Source organism: Bradysia coprophila, assembly GCF_014529535.1.
Source record: "Bradysia coprophila strain Holo2 chromosome X unlocalized genomic scaffold, BU_Bcop_v1 contig_130, whole genome shotgun sequence".
NCBI lineage: Eukaryota > Metazoa > Arthropoda > Insecta > Diptera > Sciaridae > Bradysia > Bradysia coprophila.
The window spans coordinates 2,134,865-2,156,634 of NW_023503296.1; the positions used below are offsets into that span (position 1 = coordinate 2,134,865).

Consider the following 21,770-nt stretch of genomic DNA (forward strand, 5'->3'; position numbering starts at 1 on the left):
AGTTTCGTAGATGATTTATTAATTTGTAAGAGAAAGAAAAAGTTCCAACTTCACTATTAATCTAATGTTTAAGAAAACCTCCACCCCAATTGGTTTGAGTTTTGCCGTCAAGAAAGAGTAACAGATCATTAACCTTTTAAGAACGGCTCTTATCGACAACGACGATATTTTCAAGGAAAGACTTTTGTGAATTTTCTTGAAATTTTTCATTACGAAATAGCAAGCCAACATTTTCTCGAATATATGGGTTCTGCTGCAGCGGTATTACGGCATGTACGAGTTCTCTACATTCGAAACTATTCTTTTTTTTATTCTACCGTTGTTCCGCTATTTCAAGCAAGATGTCGTTGCAATAACCCCTGTCAGTATAATCAAGGTTCTGAAAGAACAGTTCAAGACAACCCTGAGTCAAAGGCAGCGAGGTTTATATGAAAAATACAACTTTTTGGTACAAAATTCTGAATTTATAAAATTTGGTGTCACCCGCCTCCGTGGTTGTCTTAACCTGTTCTTTCAGAACCTTGATTATACTGACACCGGGTTATTGCAGACTAGGTTTCTTTTGCGAGAAACGTTTTTTTTTTTGAGAAACGATTTTCGTTTACTACAAAGAAAACGACTGCGTTTAATACAAATGATAGAGGAACTTTTCTTCCGTTTAGAATAATCACATTCAACAGTTTCTCAAACAAAAATTGAAATCTCTTCTTCTTTCTCGCTTTATTTTTATGTGCAAACAACTTAGATATATTTTACAGTGACCCAAAATGAACGTTGTGGGACGATTTCATCGTTTCTCGTATTTCTCTCATTTCAAACTTTCGTTATGGAGAAATGAGACAAGTAAGAGAAACCATGAAACCACGATGGTCTTTTTTGGTGCAGATCACTGTAAATTTCGGGGTAAATGGAATCTTGAGTTTCAAAATTAAATTCGAGTCGTATATCGAAAAGCAACTTGCTTTTTATTCTTAACTAAAGGTCTCACTGATATAGCTCCAAGTCAATCTTTACAAAAACAATTAGTTTCAGTTTGACGATTGTCACAAAAGATTTTTGTCAACGTCATCGATTTATTGAATTATTTTCAACTCACCCCAAACAAACAAATTTCAAGATGTAATCCCAGCACCAAATCACACATCTAAATCAGAGCAGGTTTCCTTCTTCTTCGGCTAGGATTATTGGACAAGGTTGATATCTGAACGACAAAATCAATGCAAAGAATGTCCGTTGGTTTCGGTTTGGTCAGTTCATAGAACCTAAAACTGAGATTGTAACGCCAACCGTTCAATGGCATAGCTTCTATCACTGAGAAGTCCATCGTTCCATTTTTTATCTTATACGTTCCCTAAGAAATTCAAGTTGATTCTGTATAGCTGGGTGCAAGAGTGCAATCATAATCAAAATTTACTGACCATTTTAATGGGACACATTAATTTCGGATCGATGGTCGCCACAAATGGAGTCCACAACGCCATTTTGTCGTTTAAATGTTCGCACAAGCCAAACTGCAATCCGTCGTTGTGAATGCATTTCGAATTGTCGGAAAGCGAGCATCGAATCGAACGAATATGGAACCGAACTGGTGCTGTTATATTCTTGAAAAATGTAAACTCCCCATCGACGTAATATTGGCTTTTATCAGGATGATCGATTACGAACTTATCCAATTTGCCGATGTTGGTGGGGAACGCCGGACAAGCGCCAACATGTTCAAAGTTGAAATATCTTCGTCTCTTGAAGATTGCGAGATGAAAATTTTAATCAAAACTTTTTCAATTTATCCGATCACGTAGACACGAACTTCTTATAACGCATAGCTTTCATAGCGGAACAACTTTACATCTACGAACTGAACTTGAAATAAATTTTAAAGGCCAAATTAAGAGCGCTCACCCCTTGACAAATTTCTAGCCTACATTTGTGCGCAAAAATATTCGTTTTTTGATTATTTCTCTGAGAGAAAACCTTTTTTTGAAAAAGTAAAACCATTAAAGCATGCAAAAATGTGTTACTTTTAAAGGAAAAATTGGTTTGTGGGTGATAAGTTAATTACACATTTTGCAATGGTTTCTCCAAGTGGGTAAAGTTATGACTTACAAACCAATTTTTCCTTTAAAAGTAACACATTTTTGCATGCTTTAATGGTTTTACTTTTTCAAAAAAAGGTTTTCTCTCAGAGAAATAATCAAAAACGAAGAATATTTTTGCGCACAAATGTAGTCTAGAAATTTGCCAAGGGGTGATCGCTCTTAAAGGAAAAAATACATTGAAATGTTAAGCCCCAGTGCGAACGTATTTCAGCCCGTTCAGGCAAAAAATGAAATTTCAAAATTCTGAAAGATCTTAACGGATGGATGGACAGGCATATTCGATATAAGGTTATGAAAAGTAAATCGTGTCTGTCTGAAAAAACATGCTAAATTTACCAAACCAATTTGCGTAGTTGATTGGAGTAAGAGAAATGGTATCACAAGAAGCAGTGGAAAACAACTGACCATTTTAAGACAACCGTAGCAGTGGATTGAAAAAATGTAAGTGAGACGTTAATTAAAGTTTAAATGATTTGAGCTAAAAACGATTTTAATTTTGCGTTCATTGCGAAATAATTGGTTGTCATTACACACACTGTTCGAATTAATTTTCGTAATTTTAAATCCATTTGAGGGATTCTTTTTAAAAACAACCAACTGAAATCGGACGCATTTATTATTACATGGCACTAAGTTCTTTCTGTCTTTAACATGGCATATTTTTGGAAAAACGTTTTCCCATATTTTCCTCCGTTTTTTTTCCAAATTTTCTAAAAAAAAATCTGTGAAAATTCAAGAAAATATGGGAAAAACGATTTCCTGAAAAATATCACAATTCCCTCTTCCCACTTCCATCCCTTTTCTGAAATGAGGATGGTACACCAGCTTCCACATTTAACATCGAACGGCCTTATGACGCATACCCAACTGTCCATAACGATTGAAACCACAACCTAACATTTGGTTGCATTTTGTTTCGACAACCGTATTGTATGCCGACTGCCACAGTGGACTCGTTCGACAAAAGGTTGATGGTCCAGGGAATAGTCATTGTCATCGTTTCCATCATCTGAATTGGTGACTTTGGGCAAATCAACTATTTCAGGAGATTTAATTTAATTTAATTTAATTTTACAAAAGCCAACGGTAGACAAAAACCTACTGGCTCAAATCACAACAATATTCGTACATATCATCTCGGTAGTTCGTCAATAACATTACAGCTCAGTCACAGCATTACGGTGAAATGACTGAAAAGGCAGAACCGGAAGCAGCCATGTTGGCCCAGTCGACCCGTCGGAACCTCATCTGCCCTCTGCCTTGTATGCCACCAATGAAAGTTGGTTAAATTAAAGACGTCCTCAGAAATCGAATGACGCATATCACACGGCTCCACAATGTCGTTCCAACGCAATTGACGTGAGAACTGCCAACTCGAACGATCAATGAAACAAAATAAAAAGAAGAAATTAACATGATTGTTAAGTCAGGTCAAAAGAGTAAATATAAATCAGTCTAACGTCAAAATAAATCCGTTCCTTCTCATTACTTCGTTCGATAAAATTGCCGACTTCACTCTCTTACGAAACACACTTCTGGAAACATCATCGTCATAAAAAGCAGCAAACAAATTAAACGTTCTAGCCACGTCATTCAATGGTTCAAACTGGCCATAGTTCGTACGATGCCTTTCTAGACGCAAACCGCCGATATTCCGCGACTGTCTAACCGGGACACTCCAGTTCAATCTCGATGCTAAAGCGGGTGCGTCTAACTTACCGCGAAGAACATCAAAGGCAAAAATAGCGCACAAGTTCAGCCTCCTCCGCAAAAGCCTCTCCACACCAATCAACTGGCACCTATCATCGTAGGGCGGAAGCCTGTAGTTAGCATCCCTCCTCACAGTGCGCCTCAGCGCATAAATTACGAACTTCTTTTGGATTGATTCAATCCTATCGCTGTGTACCTGATAATAGGGAGACCAGACAACCGACGCATATTCCATGTGAGACCTGACATGGGCAAAGTACACGCTCCTGAGGGCGTCAACGTTACGAAAATCCTTACAAATGCGCTTGACAAATCCAAGCATTGCATAGGCCTTGCCCACAACGTATTCAACGTGTCTGTTAAAACTCATGTCAGCAGTGAAAAACACACCTAGGTCTTTTTTCTCAACTATCCTCTTTAGCGAGACACCGCCCACAGAATAACAAAAGCGCAACGGGTTGCGACAGCGGAAAAACGACATAACATCACACTTGGATACATTCAACATCAGAGAGTTCTCTTCGCACCAACGACTGAGCGCATCCAAATCTTCCTGAATCGCAACGCAGTCTGTGACCGACGAAACGCTACCGTAAACCTTAAGATCATCTGCAAATAGAGAACACTTGGCTCTCTTGAAACTTTCAGTGACGTCATTAAAATAGATTAAAAACAAAAGAGGACCCAGGTGACTGCCCTGAGGGACCCCCGAAGTCACATGATAACGTTGTGATCTCCAGCCCAACATCTTGACGTATTGGTGACGGTCGCTTAGGTATGAACGTATCCAGTTTAGCAACGACGAGTGAACTCCAAGCTCGCCCAGCTTGGTTATCAGCAAATTATGTCTGACCGTATCGAAAGCCTTACTAACGTCGGCATACATAACATCAACTTGATGGCCTCTCTCAATGACACCAATTGTCTCGCTCACGAATTCGACCAAATTAGTTGCTACCGATCGAGGGACCCCCGAAGTCACATGATAACGTTGTGATCTCCAGCCCAACATCTTGACGTATTGGTGACGGTCGCTTAGGTATGAACGTATCCAGTTTAGCAACGACGAGTGAACTCCAAGCTCGCCCAGCTTGGTTATCAGCAAATTATGTCTGACCGTATCGAAAGCCTTACTAACGTCGGCATACATAACATCAACTTGATGGCCTCTCTCAATGACACCAATTGTCTCGCTCACGAATTCGACCAAATTAGTTGCTACCGATCTGCCTTTCTTGAACCCGTGTTGACGCACTGAAATGACTTTGTCGAATTTATCAGTTAGAATGCCACAAACCAGAGACTCAAACAGTTTCCCAAACGTCGGAAGAATAGCGACGCCTCTGTAACATTTGACGTCTGACCTAGCACCAGTTTTGAAAATAGGAACGACGTAGGACTCTTTCCACCTTGATGGAAAGCTGCTCTTGAGAGACGCATTAAATATATGAAACAAAGGGGACACAAGCACGTTAGAGCATTCCTTCAAAAAAACTGGCGAGACATTATCTGGTCCGTCACCTTTCGACACGTCAATTCCACTCCGAGATGCAAATACTGACACATCCTTATGGCGAACCATATCCGTTCGACCATTTTGGTAGTTGATTGTGACGTATTCTAAGTTGAAATTCCAACCCCAGATGTACAAATCGCCAAAAGCTGAAACAGGCGCACTGTGCTAGAGACCAAATGATATGTCAGTGATCTAAGAGAAAATTTATCAACATTATGCCCGCGAGCAATGTGCTCTATCACTTCAGTACTCCGTTTCTTGCTGGGTAGATTTTCTTCACTCGAAATATTTTCATCCACTCCAATGAAGTTCAGTTCGCGCAGATCCAATGTGTCGAATGAAATTTTATAACGAATTCCATTAATGAAAAGAATCATTGCACGATACTGCTGTGATATTATCGGACATTGTGAATAATTGCAATAACCCGGTGTCGGTATAATATCGACAGGAAAATAACGGATTTTAGTCAAATAGGTCTCCACTTACAAGGTGAAGTGGGTCTGGGTAAGTGTGACACGTCATGATAAACGTATTTGAAAATCGTAAACGATGGGGAAATCCGGGAAAAGGGTAGACGTCCTCCAAGGTCTTAGACTATGCGATGGGCTCGCAGCCCTATTCTTCAACATTGTTCTTGAACAGGTGATAGATAACACATAGTCTTTTTGTCAATAGAATCAACCTATTCGATTTATTGAATTATTTTGGCATGTAATTAAAGTGATAGCTATTTAATAAGAAATGATCACAAGAAAATAGGAAATGATCACTAGAAAAAGAGAAATGATCACAATTTTTTTATGATAGCAATAAAAATAGAATTTGATCACCAAAAAATAAGAATTTGATCACTAAATATATGCAATTTTACCACTAACATATGATCGTCTCGAAATAAGAAATGATCTACAATTATACGAATTTGATTACAAAAAATAAAGAAATGATCGTGCAAAATAAAAAATTTGATTGCAAGAAATAAGGATATGCTATCTATTATTCTGTTTGATTATTAGACGATGCAAGAGAAAAAAAATTAACACCTAAGTTACCAACACCGTTCCGGCGCCCGGCTCGCATTGCGGCCCTCCGCTTCGCTACGGGGCAATGGGCCGGATCGCTCGGCGTGTTAAAACGCTTTTTATGTGCAATGAATTACACAGACTAATTATTAGACGATGCGAGAGAGAAAAAATTAACTCCTAAGTTACCAACACCGTTCCGGCGCCCGGCTCGCATTGCGGCCCTCCGCTTCGCTCCGGGGCAATGGGCCGGATCGCTCGGCGTGTTAAAACGCTTTTTATGTGTATTCGTTCGGACTTTTAGTGATCAAATTCTTTACTTTTAGTGATCACATTTGATTTAGCGGGTGGTAGGTACTACTTGTGATCACTTCTTATTTTAGGTTGATAGAATCTTATTTCGTAGTGTTATATTTGAAAAACTGGTTGTGATCACATTCTTATTTTCCTGCAATCATTTTAATTTTCAAGTGATCAATTCTTATTTTAGATTTATCGCTTTTATTTCTTCCCAATTATTTTCATGTCACCCTCAAACAAATAAATTTCAAAATGTAATCACAGCACCAAATCACACATTTAAATCAGAGTAGGTTACCCTCTTTTTCGGCTTGGATTGTTGGACACGGTTGATATCTGAAGGACAAAATCAATGCAAAGAATGTCCGTTGGTTCCGGTTTGGTCAGTTCATAGAACCTTAAACTGACATTGTAACGCCAACCGTCCAATGGCATAGCTTCTATCACTGAGAAGTCCATCGTTCCATTTTTTATCTTATACGTTCCCTAAGAAATTCAATTTGATTCTGTATGGCTGGGAGCAAGACAATCAAAATTTACTGACCATTTTAATGGGACACATTAATTTCGGATCAATTGTCGCCACAAATGGAGTCCACAACGCCTTCTTGTCGTTTAAATGTTCGCACAAGCCGAACTGCAGTCCGTCGAAGTAAATGCATTTCGAATTGTCAGCAAGCGAGCATCGTGTCGAATGAATTTGGAACTTAACTGGCGCCGTTATGTTCTTGAAAAATGTAAACTGTCCATCGACGTAATAGTGGCTTTTATCAGGATGATTGATTACGAACTTATCCAATTTACCAATGTTGGTGGGGAACGCCGCACAAGCACCAACATGTTCGAAGTTGAAATATCTTCGTCTCTGATGATTGCGAGATGAAAATTTTAATCAAAACTTTTCCAACTCATTCGATCAAGCAGACACGAACTTGTCACAACCTTCATAGTGGTATAACTTTTCGGTGATGAGCTGAACTTAAGATAAATTTTAAAGGCCCGATGTAAATAATCCATTGAGATTTAATGCGCGAACATAGTTCTGTAAGAATCCCTAATGCAGAGTTGGATCGGTTATCCGAAAAACCGAAAATTTCGGTTCGGATTGAACCGAACCGAGAATTTCGGTTCGGATTGAACCGAACCGAAATTTTCGGTTCGGTTTGAACCGAACCGAAAACTTTGTTTTTGTCGTAAAACAATATGAAATGAAGGCAGACTCGTCAAAATTGATTGATTTCATTATGAACTAAACAAAAAGAAGTAAATGGAGCAATTGCATGCGATTTTTGTGAGAAAACGAATTTGACAAGAGCTTATGAGATTTTCAATTCTTAATAAAAGTATCATGCAATTGCTCCATTTACTTCTTTTTGGTTAGTTCATAATGAAATCAATCAATTTTGACGAGTCTGCCTTCATTTCATATTGTTTTTCGACAAAACCAAAGTTTTCGGTTCGGTTCAATCCGAACCGAAATTCTCGGTTCGGTTCAATCCGAACCGAAATTCTCGGTTCGGTTCAATCCGAACCGAAATTCTCGGTTCGGTTCAATCCTAACCGAAATTTTCGGTTTTTCGGATAACCGATCCAACTCTGCCCTAATGTACAAATAACTGAAATCCGGATGTAATCCCAGTGAATGTTTAAACTCGGTGCGTATGTAGACCCAGTGAGTACATAAACTCAATACGTACGTAAAATCCATGCGTACGTAAAGCCCGTGTGTACATAAACTCCCCAACGCGTACGTACAGTAAGTGCGTTCGAAAGCCGAGAGCAAAATACATTATCTGAAACTGTTAATACCGGAAGAGCTGCAGCTTCATCAAATATAGAAACTTCTCCGGGCACATAAACATCACACAAACCGATTTCAATTGTCTTTCCGCCCTTTCAGGCAAAAACGAAATTTCACAATTCTGAAAGATCTTAACGGATGAATGGACACGTTCTTAGGCACATTCGATGTAAGGTTATGAAAAGTAAATCGTGTCTGTCTGAAAAAACATGCTGAATTTACCAAACCAATTTGCGTTGTTGTTTGGAGTAAGATAAATGGTATCAGAAGAACCAGTGGAAAAAAACGGTCCATTATAAGACGTGGCAGTGGATCGAAAAAATGTAAATGAGAACTTTATTAAAGTTAAAATAATTTGAGGTAAAAACGATTTTAATTTTGCCTTCATTGCGAAATAATTGGTTGTGATTACAACACGCTGTTCGAATTCATTTTAGCAATTTAAAATCAATTTGAGGGATTCTTTTCAAAAACAAGCAACTGAAATCGGACGTATTTTCCACTGTAAAAAAATTTGGAAACAATTTTCATACAAAATGGTACTCTATTTGCCGGCTGTCATTAGAACCACTTTTGCTTGCTTGAAGTGCGTTGGAATTTGCGAATTTCGGAAAATTTGATTTGCGAAATTATGTTCGACCATTACTATTTGTGGGACGACCATTGGAATTTTTCCCTTTACAAATAACTTAATTCTCTACCATTAGGCTTAATTTCCACTTAACAAAAAAGCACTCCGTGTGTGATAGACAAAATTGAATTATTTTGTTTACTTGACAGCTCGCTCGCTCACGGCTCTCACATGGAGTACTTTTTGTTGAGTGAAAACCATTCATCAAAATGGTACCAAAATTGCATGAAAATATTGGTAAATGAAATTTTTTTAACGCTCAACCAAAAACTAGTGACGTTCGTATATTACCATGCAATTCGATTCTATCTGATAGGCCTTGGATTCAAGGTACTCCAATACAATTCGATATGTATACGAAAATATTACGTCCGACGGAAATGTATGGCCAGGCCTCAGTTATTATTAATTACTAAATCTCGTCTTTATTAACCGTTTTCACTTTTTGGTTCATGATGAGGAAATGCCCCGTCTTGAAATGAGTTGCATTCTGAGAGACTGATTTCATCGTGAGAATTCTAATGAATAAAAGATTCCCGTAATTTAACGATCTACCGAAATGTTGTCCTGCGTTATCGACAGCAAAAACAGAAATTAACGGTGAGCTGTGGCTAATGTGGCCTTATTGTCACAACATTTATTAGAACATGAGCTTTGTTTTGCAAATCAAATTTTATTTCTCTCGCCGGAAATCAGGATGGTACACCAGCTTCCACATTTAACATCGAACGGCTTTACAACATTATGACTGATACCAACAAACTGAACTATGTTTTGGTCAACATTGTGTTCAACATTTACACCCAACTGTCCATACCGATTGAAACCACAACCGAACATTTGGTTGCATTCTGTTTCGATAACCGTATGCCGACTGCCACAATGGACTCGTTCGACAAAAAGTTGATGGTCCAGGGAATAGTCATTGTCATCGTTTTCATCATCTGAATTTGTGACTTTGGGCAGATCAACTATTTCTGGAGATGCAAATACTGACACATCCTTATGGCGAATCATATCCGTTCGACCATTTTGGTAATTGATTGTGACGTCTTTGTAGACCGGTTTCCCCAACTGTCCGTTCAAATTCCAACCCCACATGTACAAATCGCCGAAAGCCGAGACAGCCGCACTGTGCCAGAGACCACATGATATGTCTGTGATCTAAGAAAAAATGCATTTTACCAGAATCAACATTATGTGCAACTCAGTATCATATACCTTCACTCCAGCTAGTCCATCAATAAGAGTCGGTGCTACTTCACTATCGAGTTGACCGAGACCCAACTGGCCACGTCTAAAAAAATGACTTTGAATCTTCTTTGAAATGCACACCTACGCTGTTGTAAAAGTCACTTACGACGATGATCCCCAGGCATAAACATCTCCATTTGTTGTCAAAATCAAAGCGTGTTCGGCTCCACAAGATAACTTTTTGACTTTAACATGTTTCGGAAATTGAAAGATTCGTGTCGGAATATTGTAGACCACGTTGGCGCTAGTCATCGCCACACTAAGCGTATCTCCGCAAGCAATGTGCTCTATCACTTCAGTACTCTGTTTCTTGCTGGGTAGATTTTCTTCACTCGAAATACTTTCATCCACTCCAATAAAGTTCAGTTCGCGCAGTTCCAATGTGTCGAATGAAATCTTGCAACAAATTCCATTAATGAGAAGAATCAAGCAAAACGAGTCATTGCACGATACTGCTTTGATATTATCGGGCATTGTGAACTTTTGAATCGAGCCAAAAATCCCCTTTAAACATCCCGACAACAATAGTTCATTTGACAGTGCAAGGACATTCACAGACCATGAAGAGCAAAATTTTATTGAGGTTGTTTCCTGGATATCACAAGTATCATCGAATTTCCATTCTGTAATTTGAATAAATTACGTTAAGTGTTTGATGAGACAAAGTAAAATGGTAGGCGATTAAGGTCGCATGGGTGGCAAATATTTATTTTAAAAAGGATAGATGTCAATCGCACACTTTATGTCATCATTTTGCAGTGGTATCGAGATTTACCATTCGAGTGTCTGAGACTCATACCAAAAGGAATCACGAAAGTTACATTCATCATAAGAAGTTGATGATGAAGCGGAAGTAATGAGCGAAAGACCAATTCTTCGAGGTGAAAATTTTAAACAAAATTTTGCTTTTCTACAACCATTGTGCAGTGAAGAAAATTGCGTCCCAACGTCAACACATACACTGATGTGAATAAAAGTAAAAACTCACCGGTCATATTCGCTACCATCAGTTCGTTACAATTTTTGAATTGATTGAAACCATTGTAACCACAAAAGTAAATCATTTTCAGTAGTTACTTTCTTCAGTTGGTACCGCCGGATCTAAAATCAAAATAGAGAGTGGTGTCAGCTGTTAAATAAATCAAAGAAAAATCAAGGAAAAACAACTTATTCGGCCACAGATTACAGTTATAATGGTAGCTTAATGCAATGCACTTACGATAGAGATGGAAGTAAAGAAAAATTGCAATCGCGTTGCACAATATTCAATCGAATTATCAAATTTACAATTTATTACAAAAGAAATTATTCAAAATATTTGTTTGGCTCATATTGCTATGACAACTCTCGCGTGTATGTTACGATGTGAATGTTAGACGGAAACTACGTAAAATTGAGAGAGTATTTTGCGGTAACTTAAGAGAGAAAAACGAAAAGAGTTGTTTTGATACCATTCAAAAAGAAAACTGTCGGTTTTCACTGCGGAATTTTCATTTTTTGTGGAAATTAGAAAAACTGTTAATAGAATGGTGCTGAGTTGAGGGTGCTTTACTTCTTTACTTTCATCTACTGTTGCAAAGGTGCACAGTACGTAGCCTATAATTAGCACTCTCAAAGCACTTCTTTGATCAATATAGGTCTTCAGATAAAAATGAAATATTCGCCTGACCGACTCTGCATTGTCACTTATCTGGATGTTCCTACTGCACCGCAATTTTTTAATTTGAGCCCACCATTTGCACAACCAACTGTACTCAGTATGAAATTTGAATTAACACAAAATTATCCATGAGCAGGGACTATTAGCTCTGCTTAGAAAATTACGTTCTGCTCCGGAGAAAGAAGTTCGAATCTTGCTGCTGGGTCTGGACAATGCGGGAAAAACGACGATACTCAAGCAATTAGCATCGGAAGAAGTGACCCAAGTTACACCAACGGCTGGATTCAATATAAAATCGGTTATATCCGACGGCTTTAAGCTAAATGTCTGGGACATTGGTGGTCAGCAGAAAATTCGACCGTATTGGAAAAATTATTTTGAAAATACGGATGCGTTGGTTGGTGAATTCGTATTGTGTAGAGTCTATGTCGCGTTCCTAATTATAATGATTGTTTCGTACATAGGTGTATGTCATTGATTGTAGCGATCGGAAACGGCTGCTGGAAACCGGTAACGAATTGAATGAATTGTTGATTGATGAGAAATTGGATCAGGTTCCGCTACTAGTTTTTGCAAACAAGCAGGATCTCTCGAATGTCATCAAGGCGTCGGAAATTGCCGAGACTATTGGACTGATTAAGCTGAAAGATAGAACGTGGCAGGTTCAAGCATGTTCGGCAATTAATGGAACTGGTGTCAAGGTAAGTTCAAATTGATTTTATGAACGAAAATCGTGTTCGATTTCTTCAGTCTATTTGATTGATTTGGTTTTCAGGAAGGGATGGACTGGGTGTGCAAAAATATCAAGAAGAAATAGGACGACCACATGTTTGTTCGCACTACCCGCTTTTCATTAGCGAAATTATTGTAAAAGTTTCTCGTCAATTTTTGGATAATAATTTCGCTAGTCGCTAAAGGCTCTCGGCACCGTCACGAGTAATCAAATACTGATTTTTCTAAGTAGATATAATTGTGCAAAATTGATGTTAATAAAATGAGTCAATAAGCTGAATGGTTTCTGTCATTATTAACTGGGGTATGACTGTAACGCAGGATAATAGCACTCAAAACGAATGATAAATTTTGAACGAGCTGAACTTTATTGCAATGAAACGAGGAATTTTTCTGTATTTTTCTCAAGGTGAAGAATTTCTATTTTTTGTGTGTGTCGTGTGATTTTACGTTTGATCGATTGCCGCGGTGCTGTTCTCGCCATATTATCAATGCCTTGCCGCAGCCTTATTACGCAAGAACCAGAACATACCCATCAGACAAGTTGGTGGTACGCGATCGTTCGCTATTCGTGCCACCATTTGCTCGACTTCCTGTATCGACATCTCAACAATTTCCACAAATTTATCTAAGTAAATGTTTCGTTAGAATCGAATGCGAAAATATTACCAGCATACCAAATACTGACCATCCGAGTCCACACCAGTCGCCTTTCCAATCTTATCTGCATTCGTTACTTCACAATAAAACAATGTCTCTTCGGCGCCGGCAGCACCAACATCAGATCTGCAGAATAGTCGCAATCAGATGGATATGGTTGACTTGTTCGAAATGAGCAACTCACCGATACGTCATCGCCTGCTCGATTCTATCTACGGAGATTTTATAGCCGCACATTCGTTCGATTTGCTCTTGTGCTATTTCGTTCAAGGGCAAATCTTTGTCCACAGTTCTTGTACACAGTTGTACTGTAAAACCAAGCTCTGCTGGATATTTTACCCCCGCGTCTTCCGCACTTTTGCATTCAAACTTTTTTGTCTCATCGTAAAGGACCACTACGAATATGTATTTTGTGATGTTTTGGATTGATATTATTGAATTAGCACTTCGTTAAATACATTTCTATGTCATCAGTTAGCTCCTGAGCCGTTGATAAACAATAAATAAATATTTACCTGGCTCAAATCGTTTTTCGAAAATGAGCTTCTCTGTCGTTTTATTATAAATTATCACTGAAATGGTGTCATCCACTTGCACCAGGTCCCAATCCTTCTTGACATTATTCTGAACGTAATACCTTCGGTAAAAATTGTTGTATGATCAAATAATCGGAATGATTTTGAAACAATGGGGGACTGAAGTTTCAATAATTTCGATAGACAACATTATTCTAAGCAACAAATTATTCTAAACTATCGCAAAATTATAAACATTTATATTTTTAATTAATTGTTTTCTGATTTTCAAGGATCAGTCAAACATAAAAAAGACTATACGTCTCTATATGCCTCTCTTTTCTTCTCATGTCATTTTTTCTTAATTCTCTCACGAAAAAGGTTTGCTTTTAGGTTGAATTTGGGTCGTAGCCGTAATTCAAATATGAATTAAAAGTACAAAACTTGAAAATTCTGTAATAGTGTAGAACAATTTTTTGTTTACAATAACATTCTTAATCAAAATACAAAAAATGTCAAAAGTTCAATGTCCCATTGGCCGATTTACAGATGGACAAACTTACATACGAAATGTCTTCAACAAACCAGAATTTTCAGGCATAGCACCACACCGTACATTTGTAATATTGTCCATTATGTTAAGTAGGAAAAATCTATTGATTTTCCGTTGGATCAATTTTTAATTGCTTCGTTGCTAATCGATATATTGAACTTTACATGCGGAAAATCAACTTTCCATCGCTCTCATTTTTTTTGTAAACAAAAATGATGTGACATGTCATATGGGGCTGTCCACAAAAAACTACTATGGTTTATACTGTTTTACTTTCACGTCGTAATCAAGGCTGTTGTAGTTGTATACTTGTTGGTAATGGTGTCTTCAATGAACAAATTTCAATCATTTTTCATCAAATTATAGTCGTTGTTAACCTTGCCCCCACTAAAAAAGAAAAGTGTTTTTTAAGGACACTCCCCCGTTCGGACTTTTAATTCCCAGCAAATATTGATGTGATTCAGATCCACTACCCAGTGCATAAAAAACATTGACGATACATACATTTCAAATCCGAAGGTTGAATTCAATTTGTGAGCATAAATCTTGTAAATTATTCAGAAATAAATGCGAATAAAAATGACGCAGGTGAATATGGTGGTGGCGCGTAACGCAAAAATCAATGTATTTATAGCCTTTCCGAGTATTCCATATATTCGATGTTTTTGTGTGAGGTCGCATAGTTGGTATAGTTTGTCGAATGCTGAATGGCATTAATTCCTAATTAGAACCGTCATTTCCTTAGATGCTTTTTCATTATAAAAAATTCACCACATTAACGCGAGTAGGCAAAAAAATATCGATAATCGATAATCATGTCCGGAGCGATAGCGGAGGACTCGACGCAGTCTAACCCCCAAAAAAAGAACGAAGAAATTTTTTTGAGACGCGGCAATTATGTATAGCCGAACATTTCAGTTTCTGCCCTTTGGACTTTATCACCACAAAACCTATTCTATCATATTCTCGCTTCAAATACGAGCAAAACGAGCTATCACTCGACTATGTAGGTTTAAAATTGCCAAAAATACATCGTTTTGAAATTGGTCACTTTTCATACAAAATACACCAAATTGACTTTTTCCAAACAATCAAAATCTTTTAAGTTACTCTGTATCCCGGCAAAAACTCTTTCAGAGCAAAGTTGGACGCAGTCTACAGTCTATATGTGTGATAACTTCTAAAACAAGTGATATCGCTAGAGGTGACGCTGTCAGCGTCGTTACGCAAAATTGAATTTCACAGCCAATTAATTGAAATTAGCTGATCTAGTTTTCCAAACCATTCGCCAATTTTTTTTTTCAGAAAAAATTTTAACCAACAGAATTTTGACTGAAAAATTTTCAACAAAAAATTCTGCGTCGCATGTGGCAGATTAAATGTTCTCGTAGGTTTGTCCGTGAGCATCTGCCACTTTGCGACGCAGAATTTTTTGTTGAAAATTTTTCAGTCAAAATTCTGTTGGTTAAAATTTTTTCTGAAAAAAAAAAAATTGGCGAATGGTTTGGAAAACTAGATCAGCTAATTTCAATTAATTGGCTGTGAAATTCAATTTTGCGTAACGACGCTGACAGCGTCACCTCTAGCGATATCACTTGTTTTAGAAGTTATCACACATATAGACTGTAGACTGCGTCCAACTTTGCTCTGAAAGAGTTTTTGCCGGGATATCAGTCGTTTTAGAAGTTAAGTCGGAAGTTGACGAAAATTAGAGGTGTGTGCCGGTTTTAAAATAGTCGGCGGCGGTGCGCCGACTGGTAAGGGATCGGCGGCGGCTAAATTATTTCAGAACGGCACATTGACTTAGTGTCAAACTTCGAAAAGAACTCAGCTGATAACATTGTGATGCTGAGTTGCATAAAGTTGTTTTAGTAACACGCTAATACGTACCAATGATGAAATGGTCCATAATTGTGAACAAAAATAGTGTTGATAATCAAGGCTCCACATTTTGTCTCTTTTTATACACTTTAGGATATGCAAAAATTTCAAAAGTCTTTTTGTTACGCTAATTTTGCACATCTTTGATTTGAAATGTTTCAAGTATGTGCATGTTGTCAAAATTCGCAATAGTAAAGTCTACCTCTACACAGTAATCTTTGCATAAAATGCGTAATGTGCAGTGCCGCATCTAGTATACTCATACTCAGTGCTCCGGACCATTCTAACCTAGCGCACTTACGATCTATATCCATAGGATACCAATATTAGTTGTAAGACGCCGCTCAATGAAACCATATTTTACTTTGAAGTAAAAAAGTTGGTGCAATATTACGTCTTCTTGTGAAGATGTGACACTGTTAATTTTTTAAGTTATAGACTATGTATGCAAATGATTTTATTCTGCCGCTATTTTGAGCATAAAAATGTTTATACTAATTATGCAAAAATAAAAGATATCAATAAATATCGTTTCATCTGTAAATTTATTCATTACTTCATATGAAACCTTGAAATATGTTTATGAACATTGTAAGAGTAACATTTGAAGTCGTATTCCAAATTTTTATTAAAATCGTTGTAAATGTTGCACACAATACAAATGCAAATAATATGAAAACCTAAATTCTATATAACTTAACGTGTAGAAACGCTTTCATAGAAGAGAACATATACATTTTTAGCCAAACGTGGCCAACGTTTTGTCGTTAAGTTTGTATCATTGAGAAGGTGTCATTGATTCCGAATTGTAATGTAAGCTGTGTAGTGACCGCTATGTTGACTATTCCCTGAAAATTTGACGAAATTCGAAAATTTGACGAAATTTGAAAATTTAACGAAAATCGAAAATTTGACGAAATTCGAAAATTTGAATGAAATTTCAATGAAACTTAAACTCGTGTGATTTTCGGCCCTCGCTTCGCTCTGGCCGCAAACTTCACATCCGTAATTTTGTCCTATTTATTCGGTTTTGTTTACAAGGAAAAGTCACATAACAAGAGAAATACTATTGAAATAGATACAAAAATTCTGTTAGCAACATCAGCTTGTTCGTTAGACCAATATAATCTTAGGATAGGAACCTAACCTCAGGAATTAATTCCATTATCCACAAAACATTTTTTTTAATAGGTTGAGAATTACTCCAGTTGTCGTAAAAAAAACAGAAAAAGCTTCTTTCGAGAACTACCACCAGATGGTTGAACCAATACCACCCATTTTCGAACTTGACCTGAGGATTTTAATACTTCACCGAATAAAAAAAAAAGTTTTTGAAAACCCGATGTGATATACTCAAGTTATCGTATTAACAAAGAACAGAAAAGGCTTCTTTCGAGAACTACTATCAAATGGTTGAACATATACCGCCCAATTTCAAACTTGACCTGTGGATTTCAATACTTCGACGATTAAAAAAAGTTTTTGAAAATCAGTTGAGATTTACTCAAGTTATCGCGTTAACAAAGGGCGCAAAATTTTAACATTTAACATGTCCATACATTTTTAATCATAGTGAACGTGTTACGTACGGTGTATTTTCTTTTGTAAAACCCATGACTTACAGTCAAGGGAATAATATTGATATAGTAGAGGGTCATAGCCTAAAAATAACAGAGTTCATATTAGAATTGTGAAATTTGGACCAGTGATACCCTGAAAAAACCTCACATACCGCCTACCACCCACTTTTTGGGTTATTATTAATAACTCTCTAATGCCTCAATAAGTCTTAGTTTGTACAGTAATGCAAATGAAATGAATAAAAATGAAAATGGGCATGGTGTTTGAGGGTTTTTACGTATAGCTACTCAAATTGAATTTCTCAATTCTACTATGAACTGAACTATTTTTTGGACTTTTACACTAGCAAGGACCTCCACTAATAACGTTTTGGTCGAAAAACTCTACTTGCGTCACACATTTAGTAAATTTTTGCTTTATTTATATTCGCTTCTTTTTTAACTTAGCACACAGTCGTTGTTTATCTTAAGGTTCAGAACCTTAGTTTATTTCGAGATCACGAAATAGTTTTCATTCAAATATGAAGTTGTTGCCCACCAAAAATTATAACTTCATTATTTTCTTAGTAGTCTTTTTACAGTGTGTAGATGCATTTGCCAATGAAGTGAGCTTTTGAATTAATGGCTAGATATAGTAATAAGATATGTGTGTTTCTAACGTTAGTAATATAATAGTTAAACACTGACCAACAATGTTTCATTGTTGTGACGATGTTTAATAGAAAATTAAACTCATTAATTTAGTGTCTTAGTCGAAGGTGTTCATTTATTGTTGTAAATTAACGTAAACAAATGTGTAAAATTACGAAAATTGTGATTTCAGCCACTGATGATGACCTCGAACTGAGTGTCGAAAAATTTCTGGCAAAAAAAATCTGAGCAACATCGAATAAACTTTTTAAATAGTTAAACAATACGCTCCTTTCCGATCGTATAGAAAACTTAGGAGTGGTGCTGAAAAGTCGCCTTTTCTTACCTGGAAACTAAAAGTGATATTTGACGAAATTCGAAAATTTGACGAAATTCGAAAATTTGACGAGATTCGAAAATTTTACGAAATTTGAAAATTTGACGAAAATTAAAAAAATTGACGAAATTCGAAAATTTGACGAAATTTGACGAAATTTGACGAAGTTCGAAAATTTGACGAAATTTGACGAAATTTGACGAAATTTGACGAAATTCAAAAATTTGACGAAATTTGACGAAATTCGAAAATTTGACGAAATTTGAAAATTTGAAGACATTTGAAAATTTGACGAAAATCGAAAATTTTACGAAATTCGAAAATTTGACGAAATTTGAAAATTTGACGAAATTCGAAAATTTGACGAAATTCGAAAATTTGACGAAATTTGACGAAGTTCGAAAATTTGACGAAATTTGACGAAAATCGAAAATTTGACGAAATTTGAAAATTTGACGAAAATTAAAAAATTTGACGAAATTCGAAAATTTGACGAAATTTGACGAAGTTCGAAAATTTGACGAAATTTGACGAAATTCGAAAATTTGACGAAATTTGACGAAATTCGAAAATTTGACGAAATTCGAAAATTTGACAAAATTTGACGAAGTTCGAAAATTTGACGAAATTTGACGAAATTCGAAAATTTGACGAAATTTGACGAAATTCGAAAATTTGACGAAATTCGAAAATTTGACGAAATTTGAAAATTTGACGAAAATCGAAAATTTGACGAAATTCGAAAATTTGACGAAATTTGAAAATTTGACGAAATTCGAAAATTTGCTCGAAAATTTGACGAAATTTAACGAAAATCGAAAATTTGACGAAATTCGAAAATTTGACGAAGAAAGTAATTCTCTATCTGCCACCATTCAAGAAATATCTCCAAAACCCCAATTGACCCACCCATTTCCAACTTTCGACAAATGCCCTTCTTTTCTACTCGTAAAACTCTGAGACTTTGCCGAAGAAAGTAACTCTCTATCTGCCACCATTCAAGAAATACCTCTAAAAACATAATTGACCCACCCATTTCCAACTTTCGAAATTTTTCACATATGCCAATGTGTTCTACTCGTAAAACTCTGAGACTTTGCCGAAGAAAGTAAATCTCTATCTCTCATAAGCCAAAAAATATTAGTCCTTTCATCCTACGCTCGAGTAGCTCAAAATTTGGTCACTCTGACCACTCTAGCTCAACCAAATCTGCACCAATTTTTCTAATTATTTTTTTGTTCGATTCGTGTGGCGAATACCTTTCATTTGATGGGTCACACGCCCCTGCAGGTTTCAATACAGCTGAGCTACAGCTGAAAACGCGTTCCCGACCCTCGAAAACCACACTCAGAAACCACTTCGAGGCCAATAAAACAAAATTCTGGTTTTTCCTGGGGTAGTGGCGTATCACATTTTCATTTTTATGCCCTCCCTGAGGTTCCTGCAAAATTTCATGGAGATTGGCTGACTAGTTTCCGAGATCGACCGTCGATAGATAGACAGATAGACAGATAGACAGATAGACAGATAGACAGATAGACAGATAGACAGATAGACAGATAGACAGATAGAAACATACAGAGTAAGTTGAAAGATTTTGATTGTTTGGAAAACGTTAATTTGGTGCATTTTCTATCAAAATGACCAACTTCAAAACGATGTATCTCCGGCAATTTTAAAGTTACATAGTCGAGTGATAGCTCGTTTTGCTCGTATTTGAAGCGCAAATAAGATAGAATAGGATTTGTGGTGATACAGGCCAAAGGAAAGAAACTTAAATTCTCGCCTATATATAGTTGCCGCGTCTCAAAAAATTTTCTTCGTTCTTTTTTTGGAAGTTAGACTGCGTCAAGTCCTCCGCTATCGCTCCGGACATGATGTTTCTATCTATCTATCTATCTATCTATCGGCGGTTGATCTCGGAAACTAGTCAGCCAATCTCCATGAAATTTTGCAGCAGCCTCAGGGTGGGCATAAAAATGAAAATGTGATACGCCATTACCCCAGGAAAAATCAGAATTTTGTTTTATTGGACTCGAAGTGATTTCTGAGTGTGGTTTTCGAGAGCGCGTTTTCGGCTGTAGCTTAGCTATATTGAAACCTGCAGAGGCGTGCGACCCATCAAATGAAAGGTATTCGTTACACGATTTTTTTGGTAAAATTTTGGTTGTTTCCAGTCAAATTTTTTTTGGTAAAAGTTATTTGGCTGATGATGAGAAAAACTAAGCCAGCTTGTTTGAACTAGTTGGGTGTACAATTTAATTTTTGCGTAACGAAGCTGAAAGCGTCAACTCTAACGACATCATTTATTTTAGAAATTGTACTTCAAATACTGCGTCATACTTTTCTCAAAGATATTGATATTTTTATAATTATCAAGATATCGATATTTCGGTCCGAAAATCCGATATTTATCGATATATCGGTATATTATCATGAATTTTCAGATAAATATCAAAATATCGATATTTTGATAATTATCGATAATTATTAAATTATCGATAACGATATGATTAATCGATTATCGATAATTTCTTTGGATTAATATTATCGATAATTTTGAACGTCTTCCATCCCTAATCGCGGATCATCACGATGGACGATAATTATCACGTATAGCGACGATAATCATAACGATAAATGTATTTGTGGTTGTTCATTATTATCATCAAGTGTATTGTGTCTTCATCCACGTGCCTTCCCAAGTATTTAGCCTTGATTTTGTCTGGTGATAAATTACTTTTGGAGTTTATGTGGCAACAGGTCAGTTTGCACTTGTTTTAGTTAGTTCTCAGGACCTGAACTAAGTTTTCAGGATAAGATCAGGTTCGGTCAGAAGAAACCTCAACCTGACCCGAAAATGATCTGTTTTTAAATTCGTGGTTTTAG

The 21,770-nt window shown here is 36.7% G+C and overlaps 4 protein-coding genes across 4 annotated transcripts; 1 reads left to right on the top strand and 3 right to left on the bottom strand.

Moving 5' to 3' along the window:
- Positions 1 to 1,144: 1,144 nt before the first annotated feature.
- On the bottom strand, positions 1,145 to 2,504 carry LOC119067938. The gene is made up of 3 exons (XM_037171253.1): positions 2,433 to 2,504; positions 1,419 to 1,739; positions 1,145 to 1,351 (listed from the first exon to the last, which is right to left on the bottom strand). The coding sequence occupies exons 1-3, from the start codon at positions 2,502 to 2,504 to the stop codon at positions 1,145 to 1,147; spliced, it is 600 nt and encodes a 199-aa protein (XP_037027148.1).
- Positions 2,505 to 9,735: 7,231 nt separating this feature from the next.
- LOC119067926 (ultraviolet-B receptor UVR8) lies at positions 9,736 to 12,238 on the bottom strand. Its single transcript, XM_037171238.1, has 6 exons — positions 12,112 to 12,238; positions 11,553 to 11,879; positions 11,322 to 11,434; positions 10,440 to 10,956; positions 10,301 to 10,376; positions 9,736 to 10,243 (listed from the first exon to the last, which is right to left on the bottom strand). Exons 3-6 carry the CDS (start codon positions 11,395 to 11,397, stop codon positions 9,746 to 9,748), a joined length of 1,167 nt encoding a protein of 388 aa, XP_037027133.1. The 5' UTR covers positions 11,398 to 11,434; positions 11,553 to 11,879; positions 12,112 to 12,238; the 3' UTR covers positions 9,736 to 9,745.
- LOC119067930 (ADP-ribosylation factor-like protein 3) lies at positions 11,394 to 13,005 on the top strand. The gene is made up of 4 exons (XM_037171244.1): positions 11,394 to 11,529; positions 12,130 to 12,390; positions 12,458 to 12,694; positions 12,769 to 13,005. Exons 1-4 carry the CDS (start codon positions 11,527 to 11,529, stop codon positions 12,808 to 12,810), a joined length of 543 nt encoding a protein of 180 aa, XP_037027139.1. The 5' UTR covers positions 11,394 to 11,526; the 3' UTR covers positions 12,811 to 13,005.
- A 65-nt stretch (positions 13,006 to 13,070) lies between these two features.
- On the bottom strand, positions 13,071 to 14,676 carry LOC119067928 (uridine diphosphate glucose pyrophosphatase NUDT14-like). The gene is made up of 5 exons (XM_037171242.1): positions 14,464 to 14,676; positions 13,901 to 14,022; positions 13,570 to 13,780; positions 13,414 to 13,511; positions 13,071 to 13,353 (listed from the first exon to the last, which is right to left on the bottom strand). Exons 1-5 carry the CDS (start codon positions 14,532 to 14,534, stop codon positions 13,214 to 13,216), a joined length of 642 nt encoding a protein of 213 aa, XP_037027137.1. The 5' UTR covers positions 14,535 to 14,676; the 3' UTR covers positions 13,071 to 13,213.
- Between the last annotated feature and the right edge of the window lie 7,094 nt (positions 14,677 to 21,770).